We start from the raw sequence: 19,943 nt of genomic DNA on the forward strand, positions 1-19,943 counted from the left end.
GGTGAATACCCATACTAAATGCCCGTAGAGATATGGTAGAACATTTGCAAGTGTGAGGATACAACCTTTTTTTTTTTTTTTGGGTCAATAATGGGAGGCCAAGTCTAAGAAAAGAACAACCAATTGTAAGGAGTCCAGTGTCCAATCCAATAGCCTGTGGAGATGGGATCTTGTAGGTTGAGTGAATGGTTGTTGGGCTTCTAACCTTCGCCTGCAATTTTCATTCTTTGATGCCCATGCAGTGAAGGTGGTCCGTTTTGGAAAATTGTTGAACAAAAAAAAGAAAAAAAGGTTCTGATGTCCCTGCCTTAAGACTGTTGCATAATGGCCAGGAATCCAGTGTATGCCCCAAAAAATTCTGTACAAGCCAGAGGAGGAAAAATTTAGTCGCATTTTAAGAGAGTTCCATTTTTGCGTTCCAAGTACAATCCTTTTCCCAACTGTTTCCCTGCAGTGATCCATTGTGGCACTTGTTGGCGATTGAGGGAGAGTCTTGCATGAAAAATCCTTTTATGTAATATTTGAAAAATAAATTTTCTTGAAAAACATGGCCTCCTTTGAAATTTGTCGACTTTGCTTAAAAAATCCACTTGTTATTATTTTTCAGGAAAAGGTTGTGTTTTTTTTTCTTCCCAAAGAACGGATGGATCTGAGTTTAAAAGATGGGCAATATTTTAAACAAATGCATAAGAAGAATTGTTTAGAGACTCCTAATGCATGTTGTTTTGAAACAAAATTGATCTTTTCTTGCAAGAAAAGAGCATAGTTTAAATTGACATACCACCTCGGTGTTTAGATTCAAAAGCAAAGCCATCCAATGACTCAGTGCCATAAATTTCTGAGTTCGATGCAGCATCGATGATCACTCGATGAATTCAGGATCTTTGGTTGCTAAGCAAAAAAATATCATCGGCAAGTCACATTCATATGACTGACTATAACTTGTAGATAAATTTTACTTCAATTTTATCAAACACTCCTAATCTCAAATGAAGGTGCTAAATACATTATAATAGTCATTAATATATTGGTAGTGTACTGCACAAGTAAAAATGCGTATGTAGCATAAGGGAGACAGTGGTCCACTGACACCTAAAATAAACCCTTTTTGCCCCCATAAAAAAATTGCAGAAACAAACACAACATTAATATGAATTCTCAATATCTTATCACAAAGAAATAAGAATTCATCTTTCCAGAAAAACAGTTTATTACCAAAAAAAAAAAAAAAAACAACTTGGGAAATGGTTTCAACACCCACACACACACACACACACACACAGAGAGAGAGAGAGAGGGAGGTAAAAGTGGATTGAGGGCATGTGTGGGCTGACAGAGGTGCAGTGCACTTGGGCTCCCAAAACCTGCCATCTTCTCTGAAGCCAGGTGGTGGTGGGAGGAATTTGGGTGGGTGGGGGGTGGGTGGGGGTGGTGGAAACCCCCCCATTTCAATGGCAGCATAACAAAGACCCAGAAAGAAACAAAGACCCTCCTTTCTGCTCTCCTTCCCCTGCTTTTTGTGCTGCTGCTTCTGCTGCTCTCTGCTGCTCTCTGCTATCATGATTCATTCTCTCTTACGCCCTTCAATCCCACCCACCCCGCAACCCCCCTCAACACCACTGCAGCACTGTGCAAAACACACTGGAGGATGCTGAACCCACCCCACCAAACACATTGCCATGTTTGCCAAACACAGCAGCAGAAGCAGCAGCAGCAGCACCAGCCCTGCTGTCACCTAGGAATGGGGAAGGGGCACCTGTCTCCACCATACCCTTCCCCAGGGACACCATAGGGACAATACTTGTGTAGGGTCATTTTGGAACCATAGTGTTTTGCATAGAAAAAGAGCATGGCCTAAGGCTCTTAGAGTTTAGACCCCACAGAGAGAGAGAGAGAGCAAAAAACAATGTTCCAAGTTTGGCTTGCAAATGGTGGGAAAATGCAGAGTAATTAAAAACAACAACCATCTAGGCCTTATTTGGTTGGTGAATGGTGAGTGAAAAGAAAACTTGATTAAGTGCTTCTGTAGTTTTATTGTTTTATATTTGCACATTGTATTTTTTTTTCCAGTGTTCTTGAAAAATAAGTCAAAAAAATTTGTCTGGTGGGAAATTTGAAATATGACATTGTTATAGATGTTGTTTGTAGTAAATGGACATGTTCTGTTTCTTAAAAAATCAAAACAAAATATCTCCAATAATCTGAACAAAATTATTCAACCTCTCTAGAATACTTTATTTCAGTAAAAGTGGTTATTGTACCCATTGACTGGAAGATTGTCTGAGAATAGCCTTCTGATGTTTGCCTGAATAAACATTACCAAAACATAAAAAGACATAAAATTAGTTAGATACATACGTACATACGTACATGCATACGTACATACATACGTACATACATAGCAATGACACCGCCATCAGCATTAGCCATCTATCCAACCTTAACCCAAGTATTAGGAATTGGCTTTTATACATCTTGCTTTGCTAAATGCTTCAATCAGGACCAGCTCTGATGGTATTTTTCCTTTTGAGTGTTGAATAACAAACAACAATATTACAAGTCACAATTAAGCCATATGCGCAAGTAATCACATGCATATCAGCCCATACATTCCAATGGCACAACAGCTTATGGCACTGACTGATAGTAATAGCAGTCAAAGGGAACCTCCATTGCATTATTGTACCTAATAACAATTATATAGACAGGTTGCAGTCAACATACCTTAGTTCAACTATGGTGTTGTTTACAGATTGAATCATTCATTCAATCTGTAATATGAAAAAAATAAAATAAAATTTTTCAGCACTTGCTTGGTCAAATGGCCATGACTTACTATTACAGTGGCTGTTGTCCCAAACAAGTAAGACCATACAAAATAGACTGTCTAATTTAGTTTTAGCACTACCATCCACATCTGGTCTCACATAAATGCTGATAAGAACTTTGGGCCATGACCAACATAGAGCTTCAACTGGTGTTATTAAGGAATTGCAAAGCTGAGCAAGGATTGGAAAGAGATTTTACTCACATAATATCACATCCTTCTGATCTTTGTGACAAGTTGGTGGCTGAAGGGTAGGTAACATATAAGCCCCTCATAAATCAACCCATGCCCAGATGAAGCCAACAAGGATTTATTGAGGAATGGAGCCATCCCCTCCACCCACTGCCCTGTGCTCAGAAAGAAGCCAGAGAACTGCTGCTGTGGAAATCAATCCTACCTCCTTCCCAACCTACATGCTTTTTGGTTGCTTTACAGTCATTTGAACAGGATGCAATGGCCAGCAAAGTCCAATCCAGGCCCAAATGTTCTCATTTTGTTCCAACTTTCGCATTGTGGGAACAACAATGGACTTCTTTAGTGCGGTGTACCATCATAAGCATCTGATGAATGTCTTCACCCAAATCACATCCAAAAACTCCATCAAACGCTTGGGGACTTAGGTAAAGTTATATTAAAGGAGACTGAACAGAGACAGTACTCTCGTGACCAGCTTGAGATCCAATCACCTTCCTGTAACCTAACCCCTATAATTCTCCTCCCTGCTTTCTTTGTAAAGCCTGCCAATGAAGTATTTTTAACCATCCAAGTACAAGACGTAATTGGTGAAAGATGGGAGGCGACATTCTAAAATCTGAACTCTCGATTTCCTTACCAGTTGGTGACCATAACAGCACTCAGTCTCTGTCACGACTCTTATTTTCCCAAATTCAAAGAAGAAGCTAAAACAGAGCCGGCTTCAGGTGAGGAAAAGAGGAATCCCAATAAAGGGACGCAAAAAGAACCGAGTAAATCATAAAAATTAACTAAGGGAAGGCAAGAAAGGATGAAACAGCAGCAAAAAGTGGGAAGCTGCAGTAAAATTACAAATGTCTTAAGGCCTCTCTCTCTCTCTCTCTCACTGTTCCACATCTTTAACATTTTGTTTTGTTCTGTTTTTTCCCCCCCTTGTTAGTCCCCCACAGCAGCCCTTTTGTTTATGAGTTTCCGTAAAGCTGGCAGAAGACAACAGCAACAAAAGTCACCAGAGCACAGCAGCTTGCTGCAGAGATAGGAAGAAATGGAGAGAGAAATGTAGAGCTAAAGATAGGGAGAGGAGCTCTCTCTCCACTCCTCTGGTTTGACAGACCTGCTCCTGCCCCTTCTGCTGCTGCTGCTGCTGCTGCTCCTGCGCTCTGTCATGATAATAAGAGGAGCAGGAGTCTACTGCCCCCAGGTGGCAGCACCACCTGCAACCATTCTGACAGCCATTAGCATTAAACTAGTGGCTTTTACCCAAATGACATGGAAAGGCATGCACTATATATCATCACTCCACCACCCTCTCACTTTTTCTTTTCCCTTGATATTAGTTTTTTAAGTCTAGACCAAGTCTCAGAGTCCCTTGATTTATCCATGCAACCACACAGAAGATTCTGCAGCCCACACTCTGCCTCTTGACTGAATGACCCATCCTATGCACCCATATCATAAAATAATCCCCACCCAAATCTACTTGTGTTTGTATAATCTCTCTTCCAAAACTCCTCAGCATTAAATGCAAGCAGGCCCCCCCACCCCACCCTTTCCTCTCCCCTTGTTGTGGCATGTAACACCATACAAATATATCAATAGATATTGGAAGACATAGCTCCTGCCTCCTTCCTCTCAGCTATTCTCCTCTTGCTGTTCTTAGGCTTGTGCTTTGGTTTTGAGATGATGAGTGGGAGGAGCAGCTGTAGATATCCCTTCACACCATCTCAATGGCAGGAGCTGGAGCACCAGGCTCTGATCTTCAAGTATATGGCCTCAGGAATCCCCATCCCCTCCGACCTCATCCTCCCCTTAAGGAGGAGCTACCTGCTGGACTCCACCATCACCTCCCCAACTCTGGGCTTCCCTCCCCAGCCTTCAAGTAAGCTTCCTTCTCTTATATATTTGCATAAATATGTCCTTGTCATCCGCTTTCCTTCTATGTGGTTTTATTGGGAGGAAAATGGGATCTGAGCCTCTGTGGTGCAGTGAGCTGGGGCTGGAACCAGGTGGGGTTTGGCAGGAAGGCAGATGACCCAGAGCCAGGGAGGTGCAGGAGAACAGATGGGAAGAAATGGAGGTGTGCCAAAGAGGCCTACCCAGACTCCAAATACTGTGAGAGGCACATGCACAGAGGCAAGAACCGTTCAAGAAAGCCTGTGGAAATGTCCTTGGCCACCACCCTCCCCTCTTCCACCACTTCTTCCACCTCCTCCACCTCCCACAACCCCTCCCCCTACCCCCCTCCTCTCTCCATCTCCACCCCCGACTCTTACCACCTTCTGTATCCCTACCACTCCTCTTCCCGGCCACCTGGTGTTGGCCTCAGCACTCCCCACTTCAATCTGGACGCACCAACCTACACCCAACCTGACAAAGACTACAGGTTTGCATTCACATCTCTCTCTCTCTCTCTCTCTCTCTCTCTCTCTCTCTCTCTATATATATATATATATATATATATATATATATGTATGTATGTATGTATATATGTATATATATAAAACTAATGTTGTGAATGACTGGAAAACGGGATGGCAGGTATTGTCATGGAATGAAGGATGTGGATGAGTACAGCTTCTTTTCAGAGGCCTCAGGAAGTGAGAGGGAGAGCTCATGGCAGTTCAGGCCACTAGGAATGAGTTTACTTGGAGAGAGCAAGAAAGGGAGCTCTGCTCTGCAGCAGAGCGCTTACGCTCAGTGCGAGAGGGATGCGGAGGAGAAGCAGCAGCAGCACTGCTTTGTTCTGGGAGCTGACTTCAAGCTGGAGAGGCCTGTGAAGGCGGAGAGGGAGCAGGAGGGCCAGAGGCCTCTGCGCCACTTCTTCGATGAGTGGCCGCAGAAGAGCAAAGACTCATGGGTGGATTTGGAACAGGAGAACCCCAACCAGGCTGCTGCTGCTGCCTACTCGAAGACCCAGCTCTCAATCTCCATTCCCATGTCCCATCACGACTTCCCGGTCACCAGCTGCCGATATCGCAATGGTTTATCCCTCACTGCCTCATGATCCTTCCATCCCAACACATCGTTTTCCTCATTGTTTTATTAGTCCTCTTATCACCCATCCTTCATTGTTTCTCTGTGCTGCAGATGACTGAGTTCTGAAAGGCTTTCTGTGTGAGTTGGGACCAAAGAACTCATCAAAGCTCCATGGCATCTTGTCAGACTGAAGCTGTTTTCTAATGGGCTTCAATGCCCCTCCTTGCTTGCTACCCATTTGTTTGTTCTTTTTCTTTCTCAACTGATTCTGGGAGAACTTTACATTCCTCTTTTTTGTTTCCTCTGGCTTTGTTTGCTCCAATGGCTGAGGAGAAGCCTTTAGGAATCAGTAGATTGTTTCATCTATAAATATGTTTATCATGTCTTTTGTTATCTCTGTTATCTATTTATAAATAGTTATCTGGCTTTTCTGTGGACCCATGAGATAGCTTGCATGGTTTATAAGCTTAGAATCAATCCATTCAAACTTTGAGAAAGTAGCAACTTAAAGTTGAGCCATCGAACTCAATGCTAACAGCCTAATTATGTCAACTAAGAGGAGCTTCTAAATGTCAATTAACTTAGTAGTTCAGCACAACAAAATGACTCCACTTGACTAGATTTCCTTCACTAAGTAGGATTGCTGGAACTTGGAATCCTTAAATTCAGACAATGTTGCATGTTGTGGAATAATGTTGCAGCCATGGGGCCTGGATTGTGCTGGTTTTGTCACCGGTGGCTGTCTAATCACGGGACCATGGCTTAAATTTTCCAGTGCTCACTTTAGGAAGCCATTAACCTTGGCCTGACAGTGGTCGGTGGCCATGAGTTTGGGCGGTGTAGGGTAGGGGACCGCATGTTCTTCCTCCTTGCTGGTCCCTTCCTTTAACCTAGTACTGGAATCGTTGCTTTTCTGGCGACCCCTTTGTTGTAAAAGAAGCCAGGCAAACACGATAATTGGGTCGCCTCTTATGTAGCGAACCATTCTGAAGAGTTTTTTTTGTAGAACTGTCTCGACTGCATTTTGAGATATTTTATTTTTTAATTTTTTTTAGATGTATTCATACTAGAATTGTATGGTCCATCCGTCTTAATTAAAAAAAAGAAGAAGAAAAAAAAAACGAGTAGATGCCCATCTCATAATGTTTTTGTTCTTCAAGTGAGCATTCTGAATAGAGGACAGAGCAACTCCCCTACGTAAAATCAACTAACCAAGGCATACTGTAGGTATCTTAGAACCCCACTTCCACAATAGAAACAGCTTGTTGACAATGGTCCCAATAATTAGCAGTTCACAGAATACCAGTTGTTGAACAGAGGTGTGTAATTTTTGGCTTATTGTGATACTCGGAGATTCCTAAGGTGGCCCTCCTAGTTTTTTTCTGAACTAGTTAAATGAAGGAATTCTATGTATTTAGCTTTTGTTTATAGAGACTGAAGATCCTCAGATACTTGTTTGTCACTTCATTGTTTCAAGCATGGCCTTCTGGCCAGCTCCATGACATGATCAGATCTAGGGACTGTGGTGAACAGTAATAATGCAAGTCAGCTCCTCTCTTTCTGTGTGTGTGTGTGTGTGTGTGTGTGTGTGAGAGAGAGAGAGAGAGAGAGAGAGAGAGAGAGAAAGAGAGAGAGAGAGAGAGAGGGGTGATGCCTAATTATATAGTCTAGGAAACTGGTTGACCAACTGGAGCTTGGGAGACCAGAATTCATCAATAATGTGGGAAATGTGGGAAGCGATCTTTCTCAGCCATGCACAAGCCCCTGGCAAGACATGATTGTCATCACTTGTTTTATAAAGCAACTTTATGAGTGAATTTTTTATGGATTTTTTTTTTGTGTGTTGGGGGGGGGGGGGAATTATTTGGTTCTAGGAGCAAAATTCTAGTGTTTTATTAATTATGTGGTTCTAGGAGCAAAATTCTAGTGTTTTATTAATTATGTGGTTGTTTGGCATATATGACCATAACAAATTAACAGCGCATTGGAGCTCATGATAGCTACCTAGTTAAGCATGTGTTTGGACAAAAGAAAGGTAGATGATTGATATTGCAAATATGCTAATCTAGTTGAGCCACAGAGATTTTTGCTCATGAGAAGCAGAAGATAGAAGCATTTGACTACGCTATATAAGCAATACTTGCTTACTCATAAAATGGAGCATAATTTTTTTTTAGGTTTATTCTTAGATGCTCAGCCTAAGAATTCTTTAGAAAACTAGTTTTCGAGCATCTGATTTTTTTTTATTATTTTCATATCTAATCTAGAGCTTTGAATTACTAATTTTTTTAGGAGAGAGAAAAGGGGAGAGATCCACCTATATTGTTATTATCTAGGGTAAAATTTGTAGAAATACACCACTCAAGACTCAAAAGCCTCCAGTTGCTAGGCAATCACTGAGAAAACTCTAAAATTTTATTACTCGTCAACTATTACTTTCCCTCAATTAGTAAGATTTTGGCTGAGGTCCTCAAAATCATTATTTCATGGATTTTAAGGCAGAAAAATTGGCTGATGCGGTGGTAAGTGGCCGAAGACTTTAAGGGTTAATCTGTCAAAAATCCAGGGGCACTGAAGTCATTGCACTAGCCCAGCCCCGAGGAGGTACCTCCCTCCAGACGATGCCACGCGTACAGCGTGCCCACGGAACGAAGCAAAGCGGCAACCCCCACGCCGACCCCCGCCCCCGTCTTTTTCTTATTCACGCAAATGCCATCATCAGGAGGAAGTGCTTTTCTCATACAGCACCCTGTGTGAATATCATATTCCAGAAAACTCCCCCTGTACCCTAGCGTCCATAGACATGGGACATACAACCACCCGACTATTGTCGTACTAAAACAAGAATCAACAAATTATTATACTCATACAGCAGCTCTTTCGATGTAGGCATAGCTTATGCATCCAAAAACCAGGATGAGATGAAGGTTAGCCAATCCTCACTTTGAAAGATTATACTCAAAAATTGATTTACTTTATTTCAACATTTTAGGGCTTTGGTGGTCTTAAATTTTCTTGAATAAAAGTTTCTCTTCAATCCCATGAACTAATCCTTAATGGTAACCACACTCAAATATAAAGTACCGCTAATACACTCTTGAAAAGATAGCTCTCCCACTTTCAAAATCAATTATAGGCCGGTTAAATTAAGGATCCAAATTGTTGAACATGATTTATATTATTAAAAAAATATAAAAACTAAACTTCATGCATTTCGGTGGTCCCTCACTTATGTATCAAGTTAGTACAAAAACAAACGATATCAATTGTAATAGTATGGTATACATGATAGAGTATACAAATTAAAAACTCATATTATAGATCATGATCTACACATCTTATAATATTTGATCGGCTTAAACTCACTTGATTTTGATGATCAGATCATAATTAAACATAGAATTATGCTATTAAACTATTCATTTTGATACCTATTTGATGACTAGGTTGGAAAGCACCAAAATACGTAATTTAGTATAGATCATGTTCAACAATTTGGGTTTTGAATTTGGAGAGGACCATCATAGCTATCCTTTCAAGAGTATATTAGGATTACCATTTATTTATTTATCTATTTAAGAGGCATCTAAGGAGCTCCTTAGCTCATAGTATATCTTTGATAAAGAAACATTAAATAAATAGCAAGTCTTTGCAATTTCATGTAGCGATACTGCCTTCAGTTCCAATTGTTGGTACCTACACTTACATGGATGTTCAATTACTTGTAATTACAAATTCATATAGCTCTAGAAGAAAGCATGTAGTTTGAATCTTGCAAACTCATCCATGATTTTGCTATCCATAGGTCTAGTTACAGAAAGGAAGGCTATTATGGAGACAGCATATAAACATTCAGATAGACAATGCTACCGAGTGCAATTGGTAAAGCTACAAGGGATTGGGTGCCAATGACTTGTGCTTCAAATCCAACCTTGGCCATAATTCATGGTCCAACTGTATTTACTCCAACTAGATCAAACTCCAAAGGATGCATAATTTATAACCTCATCATTTTCATATGCTTAAACAGTTTTAGGGAGAGCATGTTTATTTAAAAAAAGGTTAAAAAATGCAAAGAATGCAAGATGCTAAGAAGAGAAAAACAACATAATTTATAAATATTTTACTTATAACGAACAATTTTAATTCGATGACTTTCATGCTTATATTAAGCTACATACCACCACAGCTCTAATTATGTCATGGAATTAAATCATACCCTTACATGCACTCTACCAAGCTCAAGATTTAACTGTACAATCAAAAACAGCCAAATATCATATATCTACAATCATTAGCAACCAAATAACAGCTTAAATATTTATTGCATGTTTCCATTAGTAGCATCAGAACAAATTACATTCTCAGTGAAGCACAAATAGATGGACAAGGTGTTATCTGAAAACACTACTACTGTGGACATTTTTCACCAAAATAACTTTCAGTAGAAGTTAGCCATGGGATTTCCCAGCAGTGAGGTGGGGTAAACCAGCACTCAACTGGTGAAACGCGCGTGTGGAACCCCTCTCATTGCCTGAAATCTGAGTAAAGCTGGGCTGGGCTGGGCTGGGCTCCACCCCCGGCTTTTTACAGAAAGCAATGTAGGGAAAATGGACCCACAGCAACAGAATTCACCCCAGAAGAAGACAACCAGAGACCAGAGACAATGGTCCCTCATGGTCTCCACCCCAAGAAGCACCTCAAGAACTGCCTCCAAAAGGCCATAACTAGCAATATTTAGATGCTTCCATGCTCCAACCTTAGCCTTCACTGGGACCTGCAAACACTCCCATTGAAATTGGTCCCCTTTGAGATGTGTGATTTCCAGCCGGCACCATAATCCCACAACCCTAGGTGGTGATGAACCTTTCAATGACCTCGATCCTGAATTTATACCAAGGGTCATTGAAATTGAATAATCTAAAGGATTGGATTTATTGGAATGATTTCCGAGCCGTTACAGTGAGACCACAGTGCCTATACAGTAAATCCACTTCTTTGGCCATTAGAGATGGATGTAATTTTTAGCACCTAACTTGTCCTGCTTTCCTTTTGTACAGTCTTCTTATTTCCTAAATCAGACAACATCAAAGAAAGGTTGCTTTTTAGCTGCAAGAGCTGAAGCTGCACTACCCTCTTGCTAATCTTCACTCTCATAATTCAGTGCTGAAGTTTTTTTATCTTTTTTTAACAAATATAGAAAAAGGATACAAATTGTATTATTGCCTGTGCCACTAAGAATTGGTTTGTTGTTGCAAAACACCTATAGTCTACTTTTTCAGTGCATACATATAGCAACTTACATTCTCATCTATAATTTTTGTGTAAGCCCGTCTAATGAAGTTAATAGAACTCTTCCTTCAGCATTTGCCTTCCTTATATCCACTCTGATTTGCTAGTACAGAATTCAAATTATGCATTCTAAAATGTGAATAAATCATTGGCCTTACGTCACAGGAGCTCCTCAATCTTGCCTTCCTAATGATCATGACATAGGAGGTAAAAATTCCTGCCATCTAACCACCTTCATGTGTTTTGGAAAGACCATTGCTCATGGTCCTTTTCACTTCCCCAACTTTCTCATTTCTTCTGCTTTTCACTTTGGGCAGAAAATATTTCCAAAAAACAATTTTAGGAGAGTGAATAAGTTTTTTTGTACATCCTCACCAGTCCAACTGAAAAATTCCCATAATATATACCTAAGAAACTTATATGCCAAAAGGTCATAAATATGTATTTTTTAGCCGCTATCTCAGGTAAGCCTTGACAAATACGACATACTCATTCCATAGTTTAAAGCTTGATCTAATGGATCTCACTTCATTATTGATCAAAAGAAAAAACCTAAGTTCACTCAGCCTACTAAACTCAAGAAACCGGATCTTAGAGCCATTCTCTAACTTCAAACACATGAAAAAGCTATATTGAAAGGCTTTCCTAGCCTCCTACAAAGCAAGGATTTAGAGTATCATGTCTCGGTGGTGTGATATCTGGGCACCAGCATGTGTCCAGAGGACAATTAACCCACGCATGCAGACACGTGTGCATGCATGCACCCATTGAGAACCACCACTGAGGGTTCTCTAATCATACAAGGGCACCTTGCTGGATTTTTACCAGATTTATGCAGGACTTGGTGAAGATGTTACAAAATCAATATGAAATTAACTCCTATAACACCATTAACTCGCTTGCTGATGGTTCTACGTGATATAAAATTATTATTTAATGCACGAGATATTTATTTTTGTTAATCTTTATATGATTGAGATGATGTATATCATATTGTTGCACTTGTGCATGACTTCTCAGAGCGACCATAATTTACTATGTGCCGGATGAGGAACTGGCAATTTACATATCATCCATGCTGAGCAATACGGGCTGACACTTTTGAGTCTACGCCATGTAGCCATTTAACTTTGTCTCTGCATTTTAATACATTTTCCAGTTCATGACCCAACATCATGCTTGATAAAGTAGAAGCTAATCCCAAGTTATGTTCCAAGTGTGAATGGGTCTTCAGTCTGTAAATTACCACTAGTTCATCATAACATTAACCAAGCTCATGTAAACCACATATGTATCATGACTGATCTTTCCATCACTCATTCATATCAAGAAGCAAAATACAGTTGTTGCATTCTCTTGTCCCTTGCTGCAAACATCCTACTGAATTTGCATTTCACATGCTACATTAGCGCAACATCTAAATCTTTAAGAACTTCCAAAACTATATTGAAAATTAGTACAGATGCTTATCATGTTGGATACATAAATTTGAAGATAAAAATGAAATAAAAAAGATCAGCAATTGAATATCACATCATGTTTAAACTGGTTATAGTTGAATACTCACGAACCTGAACTATTTCGGCTAGCAAGTAGTTTTCTTCTATTAACTTAAGAATATGCAGGAATAGCTCATCCTTTCTTATCAATATTATCTTGAGAACGTTTCCAATGAGGAATGACTAGATCATGGGCTATGTTAACCATAATGAAGTCCCCTGGCATCATATTTTATAGCATTTGATAAAACGCAAAGGCTTGGATGCAGGTCTAATTGCAACTAAGCAGACCAGGATAAGCGCATATAAAGTCGCAACGCAACCCCGCCCCCCCCACAAAAAAAAAAAAAAGACTGTAGCACTAGATAAATAGTTGGCTGCATCATATGCACAACCACCTGTATGTTAACCATAATATAAACTTTGGCACATATCATTTGAAAATCTAAATATGCACGAATATGCTCAATATATAGCTATGATAAACCATGCCAATTAAATCAAATCAACTAGCAAAAGGTCTCTTTGTCCATTCAGGCAATGAGGATTAGCTATATTTAGACTGCTCGAGCAATTCATCTGCTTAATCTCTTGGATTCATGGGTTATGAACAACTAGTGTCTAATGACTGTTCATTTTCCTTTAGCCATGTTAAGAAAGCTTCTTTACATCCCTATTAATCCTTTGGCTTAAAAAATTGTTTTATGAATCCATGCCTTTAAAACCAATTTATCTAATATTTCAAGCATTATTAGTAAATTAAAATAGCTTATTTGTCTTGTCATGTAGTTTTCACCACAACTGTCTCAACTTCTGCTTCAAACACTAACTGAAGGAAACCTTTATCCATATATAGGACTCCAAAATTCATATTGATAGTGCTTAGCTTAGGCATCTTGGAATTTCAATATCAAGAAAGAAATGCATTTTGGTGTTAACAATAAGCGTCTTAAGCACTGTAGTCACTGAAGGATTTTAAATGTTATTCTATTTGCCCCCCACCACCCCCCCACCCCGCAGGGCGGTTTCTTTGAAGCTCTCAATATCATACTGAGTTTGCTGATGACTCCACCCAACTTATATGGAACAATGCCATACAGTTTTTATCCCAGATTTTAATAGTGTTTGTGAAATTAGTCATAAATGTTAATGGAACTTACAGTTTCAAACTTTCAATGTGACACCCTGGTGGATACTGAAATTAGGGTTTTTTGGGTCTTAAAAAAAAGAAACAAATTGCATAAGATTTTATTTTCTGCATAATTTTGCCCAAAATGGCATTGCCACAATAATGAAAATTTCAAAATAATTATAATATTAATATAATACTAGCTCTTCTTCAATCTTATTATCAATACATGTTTGATATAGCTGTTGACATGACAGTGGCTGACCAACCAAAAAGACATCTCTAAGTTACAAGTTCTTGGTTGCATTAACATTCCTTCCTTGCATCCCTATGCCGCACAGACAAGACCCTGCTCTACCAAAAGTATCTTCCTTGGCGAAATTCATTTGCACGAGTTCTGTAAAATTTCTAACCTTCGATAAATGTACGAATATTTTTAAACTTGTGGTATTTAATGAATATAGACTATTGATTCCAAAGTCCAAATTGCACTTCCACCCACACCATGTACCGTACCGAACCGGACAGTACAGAGCATACTGTACTACGCTGGTTCGGTTCTGCTACACGGTATGAGGGGCGTACCAAGTGTCGGTATGCCAAACTAGCCCCCATACCGAATATACCGACACGGTGACAAGGTAACACCGGTACGGAGCCCAATACCGAGACGACGTACCCTCTCACAAAATCTGGTTGTCTTAGCCTATATGAGATATTACATACTCATCTACAATGCCCATTAACCCCATCACTTCTCCATGCCCCTGACTGCCAGCAGTTTGTTCTGCCCACATCAATCACTGACACGAGTACAGAACACGTATCACATCATATATGCTAATGACTCTGCCGACAGACACTATAACTGGAAGTTTTCTCATCAAGGCACTCTAATAGCGCTCATACGAGGCTGCTTGCTAACCCATTTTCAAAGACAGATTGCTACTAAACACCGAGATCCATTTTGTACATTGAAGCATCAAAAGATCCAGATTGGAGGCCTGCCATTTTAAGGAGATCCAATGTGCTACTTAAATCTAAGACACGAAGCCATGCAGTATATAGCACCATGGATGTGGTCAGTTCTAAGTGGATCTATTAAATTGCATGAATCATGGCAAAAATATTCATCAACCTACCATCTGAGTGCATGTAAAAGCAAATGCTTAGCTTCTAAATTTTAAGAAATATGGCTTTATTAGGTCTTTGTTTTGCCAAAAGTAACAATATTGTTTTAAAAAATACAAGTACAAGAGGAAATACAATGAAATATAATGTTGTCGTGCAATTGTATAATACACAAGCTGTCTTTATTTTCAGCATCATGGACAAGAAATATGCCAATGGCCAAAAAAGAAATAGATTTCTGCCAACTTAAGGTGGAAGGAAAACAAAATACTGAAAAAAAGATGCACAACAGTGAGTAAATTGAAAACTACACATGCAAAAACTCATAGAAAAACCAAAAGGTACGATACAAGAAAAAATACGTAAGCAAGCTACTTAGCAAAGCTTTCCAGTAAAATTTTATGGTCAAAATATAGGTATTGAAGCATGAGCAAATTCATGTCCAACAAAGAGAACACTTAGGGCATAGGCCGTAAGTTATATGAGAAAGAGTCAAGGAGATAAATAATGTGATAATACGCATATAGGGATATACAAACCTCTAGAAGCCTGAAAATTTTATCCTGGGTACTGTGCCTGCTTCAAAATCTTTTATAATCTCACACTAGCAATTACTGCCTAAGAGGTCCTAGAGAATGCACAAGAGGATGAAAGTAGAAATTCCTACCAAGTGAAAGAGATTCTTATTGGGACCAAAGGCATCAATACAAAAGGACATAATAAACCCAATCTGGTGACATCAAAAACAAAATAGAAGATTAGCCACAACAAAAAGATGCCAACTAGACTTGGCTTAGCAGGTCAGTACCCTCTCCTTAGTGTTTGCACTAGGGAGAGGTCCCAAACTCAAATGGTGGCATTTCCACCACAAGTATAAAAAATACAACAACGTAAAAGACAAATGCCAAAAGATGTTGAAAGAGTATCATACTTAAACAATACAAACATATAGGCACGTGCAATGCATGTCATGGAGAAAATGAAAGAATTGCATAAATTAGTTAAATAAGATATGTCATCTATTCTACTTCACACTTTGTGCAATTAAAATAATTGGTCATAATTATTGTTAATCCTTGCATGCAAAATTCACTCAAAAAGGAGTTTGATAAAGTTAAGAAGAATTAAGCACATTAATATATAACAAGTGCGTTAATGGTAATTTTTTTGCTTAGAGATGCATTATATTTAGTGGGCATTTCATTGCATTAATTGATTGTAAATATGGTAGAGGGGAGACTTTTAAGGAATATTTGAGGAAGTGGAAACCAATATGACAAATGAAGGAGAGAGATACAATATTTATTATTGTTTATAGTACGAGAAAAATTTCAACAGAAGAAAAGGAAATGTGTCAATAAGACAGAAGATTAATAGTATTTTGGGGAAAAAATAATATATGAGATCTAGATGGGAATATTTCAAAATTCAGATTTCTTGCTTTCAAATAGATAGATAAATGAATAATCACATATCATATCCCCAATTACTGAAAACTCCAATCTGATCAAGCTTTGCCCAAGTACAAGGTTAAAGGGAGGAATGAAGAAAATAGCAAATGCAAGTGTTGCTTATTTATATTTTCCTTATGCTGCACAACATAGCACAAAAAGCATCTGCGAGTGCAGCTTGCAGCCAATCAGATCACAGGAAAGGGCAGAAAAGAAATTAAAGAAAAATGAAGTTTCAGGGTTAAATTAACTCGAGCTTGTGTAGAGAGTTTAAGAAAGAAGTTTATGGGGTTTCTGTACCGCTGTTGGGGGACTAAATCTCTATGTAGCCAGATTTCTGAGATGCTGCTGGAAATAATGACAAAGGAGCATAGAAGAAGAAGATAGATGGACAGATATTAGAAAAGAGAGAGAGAGAGAAGAAAGGAGGAAAAGAGAAATAACTCGTAGATAAACCTTTGGAGATATTTTTTTTTATTCCGACTCAAGATTTGTATGCTAGCTAGGCTCTCCTCTATACGGGACAGAGGAGCAAACTACTAGTTAGGATAGACTTGTAAAAATAAAAAAGATGAGATATATACATAGCAAGACAATATAGTATCTCTTGTATCTTGCCTAGGTCTCATCAAGAAAAGGAAAAAAGAAGAAAGAAGATAACATATATGTACAAAAATTAGATTTAAAGAAAAGAAGGGGAAAAAAAAAACAAGATTTCAACTTGTCAACTAGATACTCCCCTAAAATCCACTAAGATTCGAATTGATCTTTAAATAAATCCCTCATGACTGCATACAGCAATCTACAGCTGTTTTGGATTTATTTTATGTTTCCTCTGATTTTTCAGTTTGACATAACGCCCAAAAGATCAATTTACAGGTCATTGCTATTTGCGTAACGTAGAGATGAAGAAAAAAGGAAGGAGATTTCAGTTCAATTCCTATTCTTCTCTTTTGAGACCCAATAGTACTGGATCTAACTTTTGCATACAGATATACTCAAAGTATCCTGATCTAAAAGCAAATCTAGTAGCTGGGCTGCTGCTAAATAATTTATAAGACTATCCACAGTGAGTAGCATTAAGGCTTGCAACCTTCCAATACCATGTAAGTCATGTCAGGTGACAGGATGAGTGATTGAGTGGCAATGTTTTCTTTTAAGAGAAAACTAGTGTCTTTAATACCATCTAGTTTATTGTTTTTCTTTTCTCCATTTAGTTATATTAGTAAATATTCTCCTGTTTTTGCTTCATATTTTTCCTTTTTATCTGTCCATTGAATATGGTTAGTTAATTAAGGAGGGTGCATATTTTTTAAAAATGAAGACATGTACTTTACGAGACTCATGGGTGGGTGGCTAAAGGACTCAAGGGCTTTCAAATATAGTGGCAGAGATTAGAGCACTAGAGTGAGTGATTATTCAACTTATATTCTCCTGTTTATAATACTATTAGTGGCTCCAGTATGAATTTCACATAAAAAGGCATAAATTAAAGATCTCAATTTGGGATATAAAATTCCAAGAATGTGATATGTAAACATCATTGTCTTATTTTAATATCATTTGATGGTAGGATCAGAACAAAACCACCCTGTCACAATACTATACCTCAGTTTCATAATTTATTGCCGACATCCAAAACCAGCTTGCAATCTATATTTCCATAAAATCTCACAACAACTCTGAACATCGGCAATATTCAACAACAAAGTGGGATATCCACAACATATTTCTATAGTATTTTCATTACTACAATTTAACTGATATAAAAGATCCAGTTTTCATACAAGGGGATCGAATCCACTCATAAACAAATTATTAGGAATGTGACACGAATGATAAATAGTAAACAGTTTCATCAGCTCAAGGATTGCTACAAACAATATTGTCATATAATTATGGATACAAGGAAATAAAATAAGAGATAAACAACAAAAGCATAAAAAAATTAATTTTTTCATTATAGTATAGAATAGATGGTAGTTTACAGCCTACATTGCAATATCACAGAAAAACAGGAGATACACAAGAGGTAAAAAGACATCAATCCATTTTTACCGAGTATAATAGAAACGGACCTGATCATCAAACGCCCAGCTCCCATTTGGCCAAATTCGAGTCAGAATTATCCAGATTTAGCTGGGCATCCATCATGGAATCCAATTCTCCCACTCCCCACCGAAGATAAAAAAACCAACAACAGCTTCCAATTCCCACCGCGGCGGCGCGCCAAAGGAAAAAGAAACATCATCTTGGGGGAAGACTCAAATCCCAATTCCAAGAATCAAGTAGGGGTTCCAGAGGAAGAGGCCATCTCGCACTGTTCTCGGCGCTCCACCTTCTTCAATTGCGTCCTATGTAAACCAGGAAGGCCCCGAACACCACCTGCAGGGCCACGAAGACCCCGATAAAGATCAGTCCGAGCTTCTCCCCGAAATTGAGTCCCGGCCTGGTGGGCGACTCCCGGTTCACGCTCTGACGTTGCTGGTGGCAGTCACGGTGACCGGAGGGGCAGGAGGAGGAGGACCCGGGTGGGCTCGGCCTGGTGTTCCACAGCGGCGGGGGCGGCCCAAAGCCGAAGCGAGGGGGCTCCATCCGATTCGGTGGCGTGAAGCGGGGAGCGGGGAAAGGCGGCGGGGTGGCGGGGGGAGGGGGAGGCGGCGGGTTGGCCGGTGGAGGGGGAGGCGGCGGAGGAGAGAGGGTGGGAGGGGGAGGCGGCGGAGGAGAGAGGGTGGGAGGGGGAGGCGGAGGGTAGTCGGGGGGCGGCGGCGAGGGGGAAGGAGAAGGGCCGGCGGAGAGGATGGGGCGGAAGAAGATGGCGAGGAGGAGGGTTAGGGTAAAGGATCGGAGTTCCATGTGTAGGGTTAGGGTTTCCTGCCGTCGACCGGCGGCGCCGCCACGTTCCGGCGAGCACGGAACGGCATAAAGAAAGGGAGAGACGGAGGGGGAAAGGAGATCGGAATTGGCGGTTGTTTTGTTCAAGTTTTTTTTTTTTTTTTACTCCTCCGAAGTCTTTCTTTCTCGATGATCCCCTTTTTATGGTTCGTCTTCTGGGAATGAGAGAGATCTGAGATGGAACAGAGAGAGACAACCGCGTGGGAAAAAAAAGGATTCCAGTTTTGGGAACAGAGGCGCAGAGGCTGGCGTTTAGCTGTATGATGTCAAACCGCAGCCACCTTTGCATGTTTGGTTGGTTGTTAGAATTGGCGTGGCAAATCCGTAGGACTGCGTCAACTCAAATTCAAATGACATTAAAGTAAATTCTTTCTGGTCTTGTATTTGTTCTATTTATAATCAAAACAAAGAAAAAGAAGAGATGAGCCACTTAAGTTAAAAATTCATATTAAAGATAATGATCAATATGTTTAAAAATGTCTAAAATCAAACAAATTTATATTCTGAAATTCATCTAAAATAATAAAAAAAGGTATATATTTTGAAATCCC

General features: G+C 39.5%; 2 protein-coding genes across 2 annotated transcripts; one reads left to right on the top strand and one right to left on the bottom strand.

Annotated features, from left to right (window-relative positions):
- The first annotated feature begins 2,711 nt into the window (after positions 1 to 2,711).
- On the top strand, positions 2,712 to 6,443 carry LOC103704966 (growth-regulating factor 1-like). Its single transcript, XM_039129495.1, has 4 exons — positions 2,712 to 4,898; positions 5,006 to 5,402; positions 5,558 to 6,000; positions 6,107 to 6,443. Exons 1-4 carry the CDS (start codon positions 4,700 to 4,702, stop codon positions 6,112 to 6,114), a joined length of 1,047 nt encoding a protein of 348 aa, XP_038985423.1. The 5' UTR covers positions 2,712 to 4,699; the 3' UTR covers positions 6,115 to 6,443.
- An 11,994-nt stretch (positions 6,444 to 18,437) lies between these two features.
- Positions 18,438 to 19,658, bottom strand: LOC108511209 (chitin-binding lectin 1-like). Its single transcript, XM_039129496.1, has one exon. The coding sequence runs from the start codon at positions 19,351 to 19,353 to the stop codon at positions 18,841 to 18,843; it is 513 nt and encodes a 170-aa protein (XP_038985424.1). The 5' UTR covers positions 19,354 to 19,658; the 3' UTR covers positions 18,438 to 18,840.
- Positions 19,659 to 19,943: the final 285 nt, after the last annotated feature.

The sequence above is a fragment of the Phoenix dactylifera genome, chromosome 8 (genome assembly GCF_009389715.1).
Source record: "Phoenix dactylifera cultivar Barhee BC4 chromosome 8, palm_55x_up_171113_PBpolish2nd_filt_p, whole genome shotgun sequence".
NCBI lineage: Eukaryota > Viridiplantae > Streptophyta > Magnoliopsida > Arecales > Arecaceae > Phoenix > Phoenix dactylifera.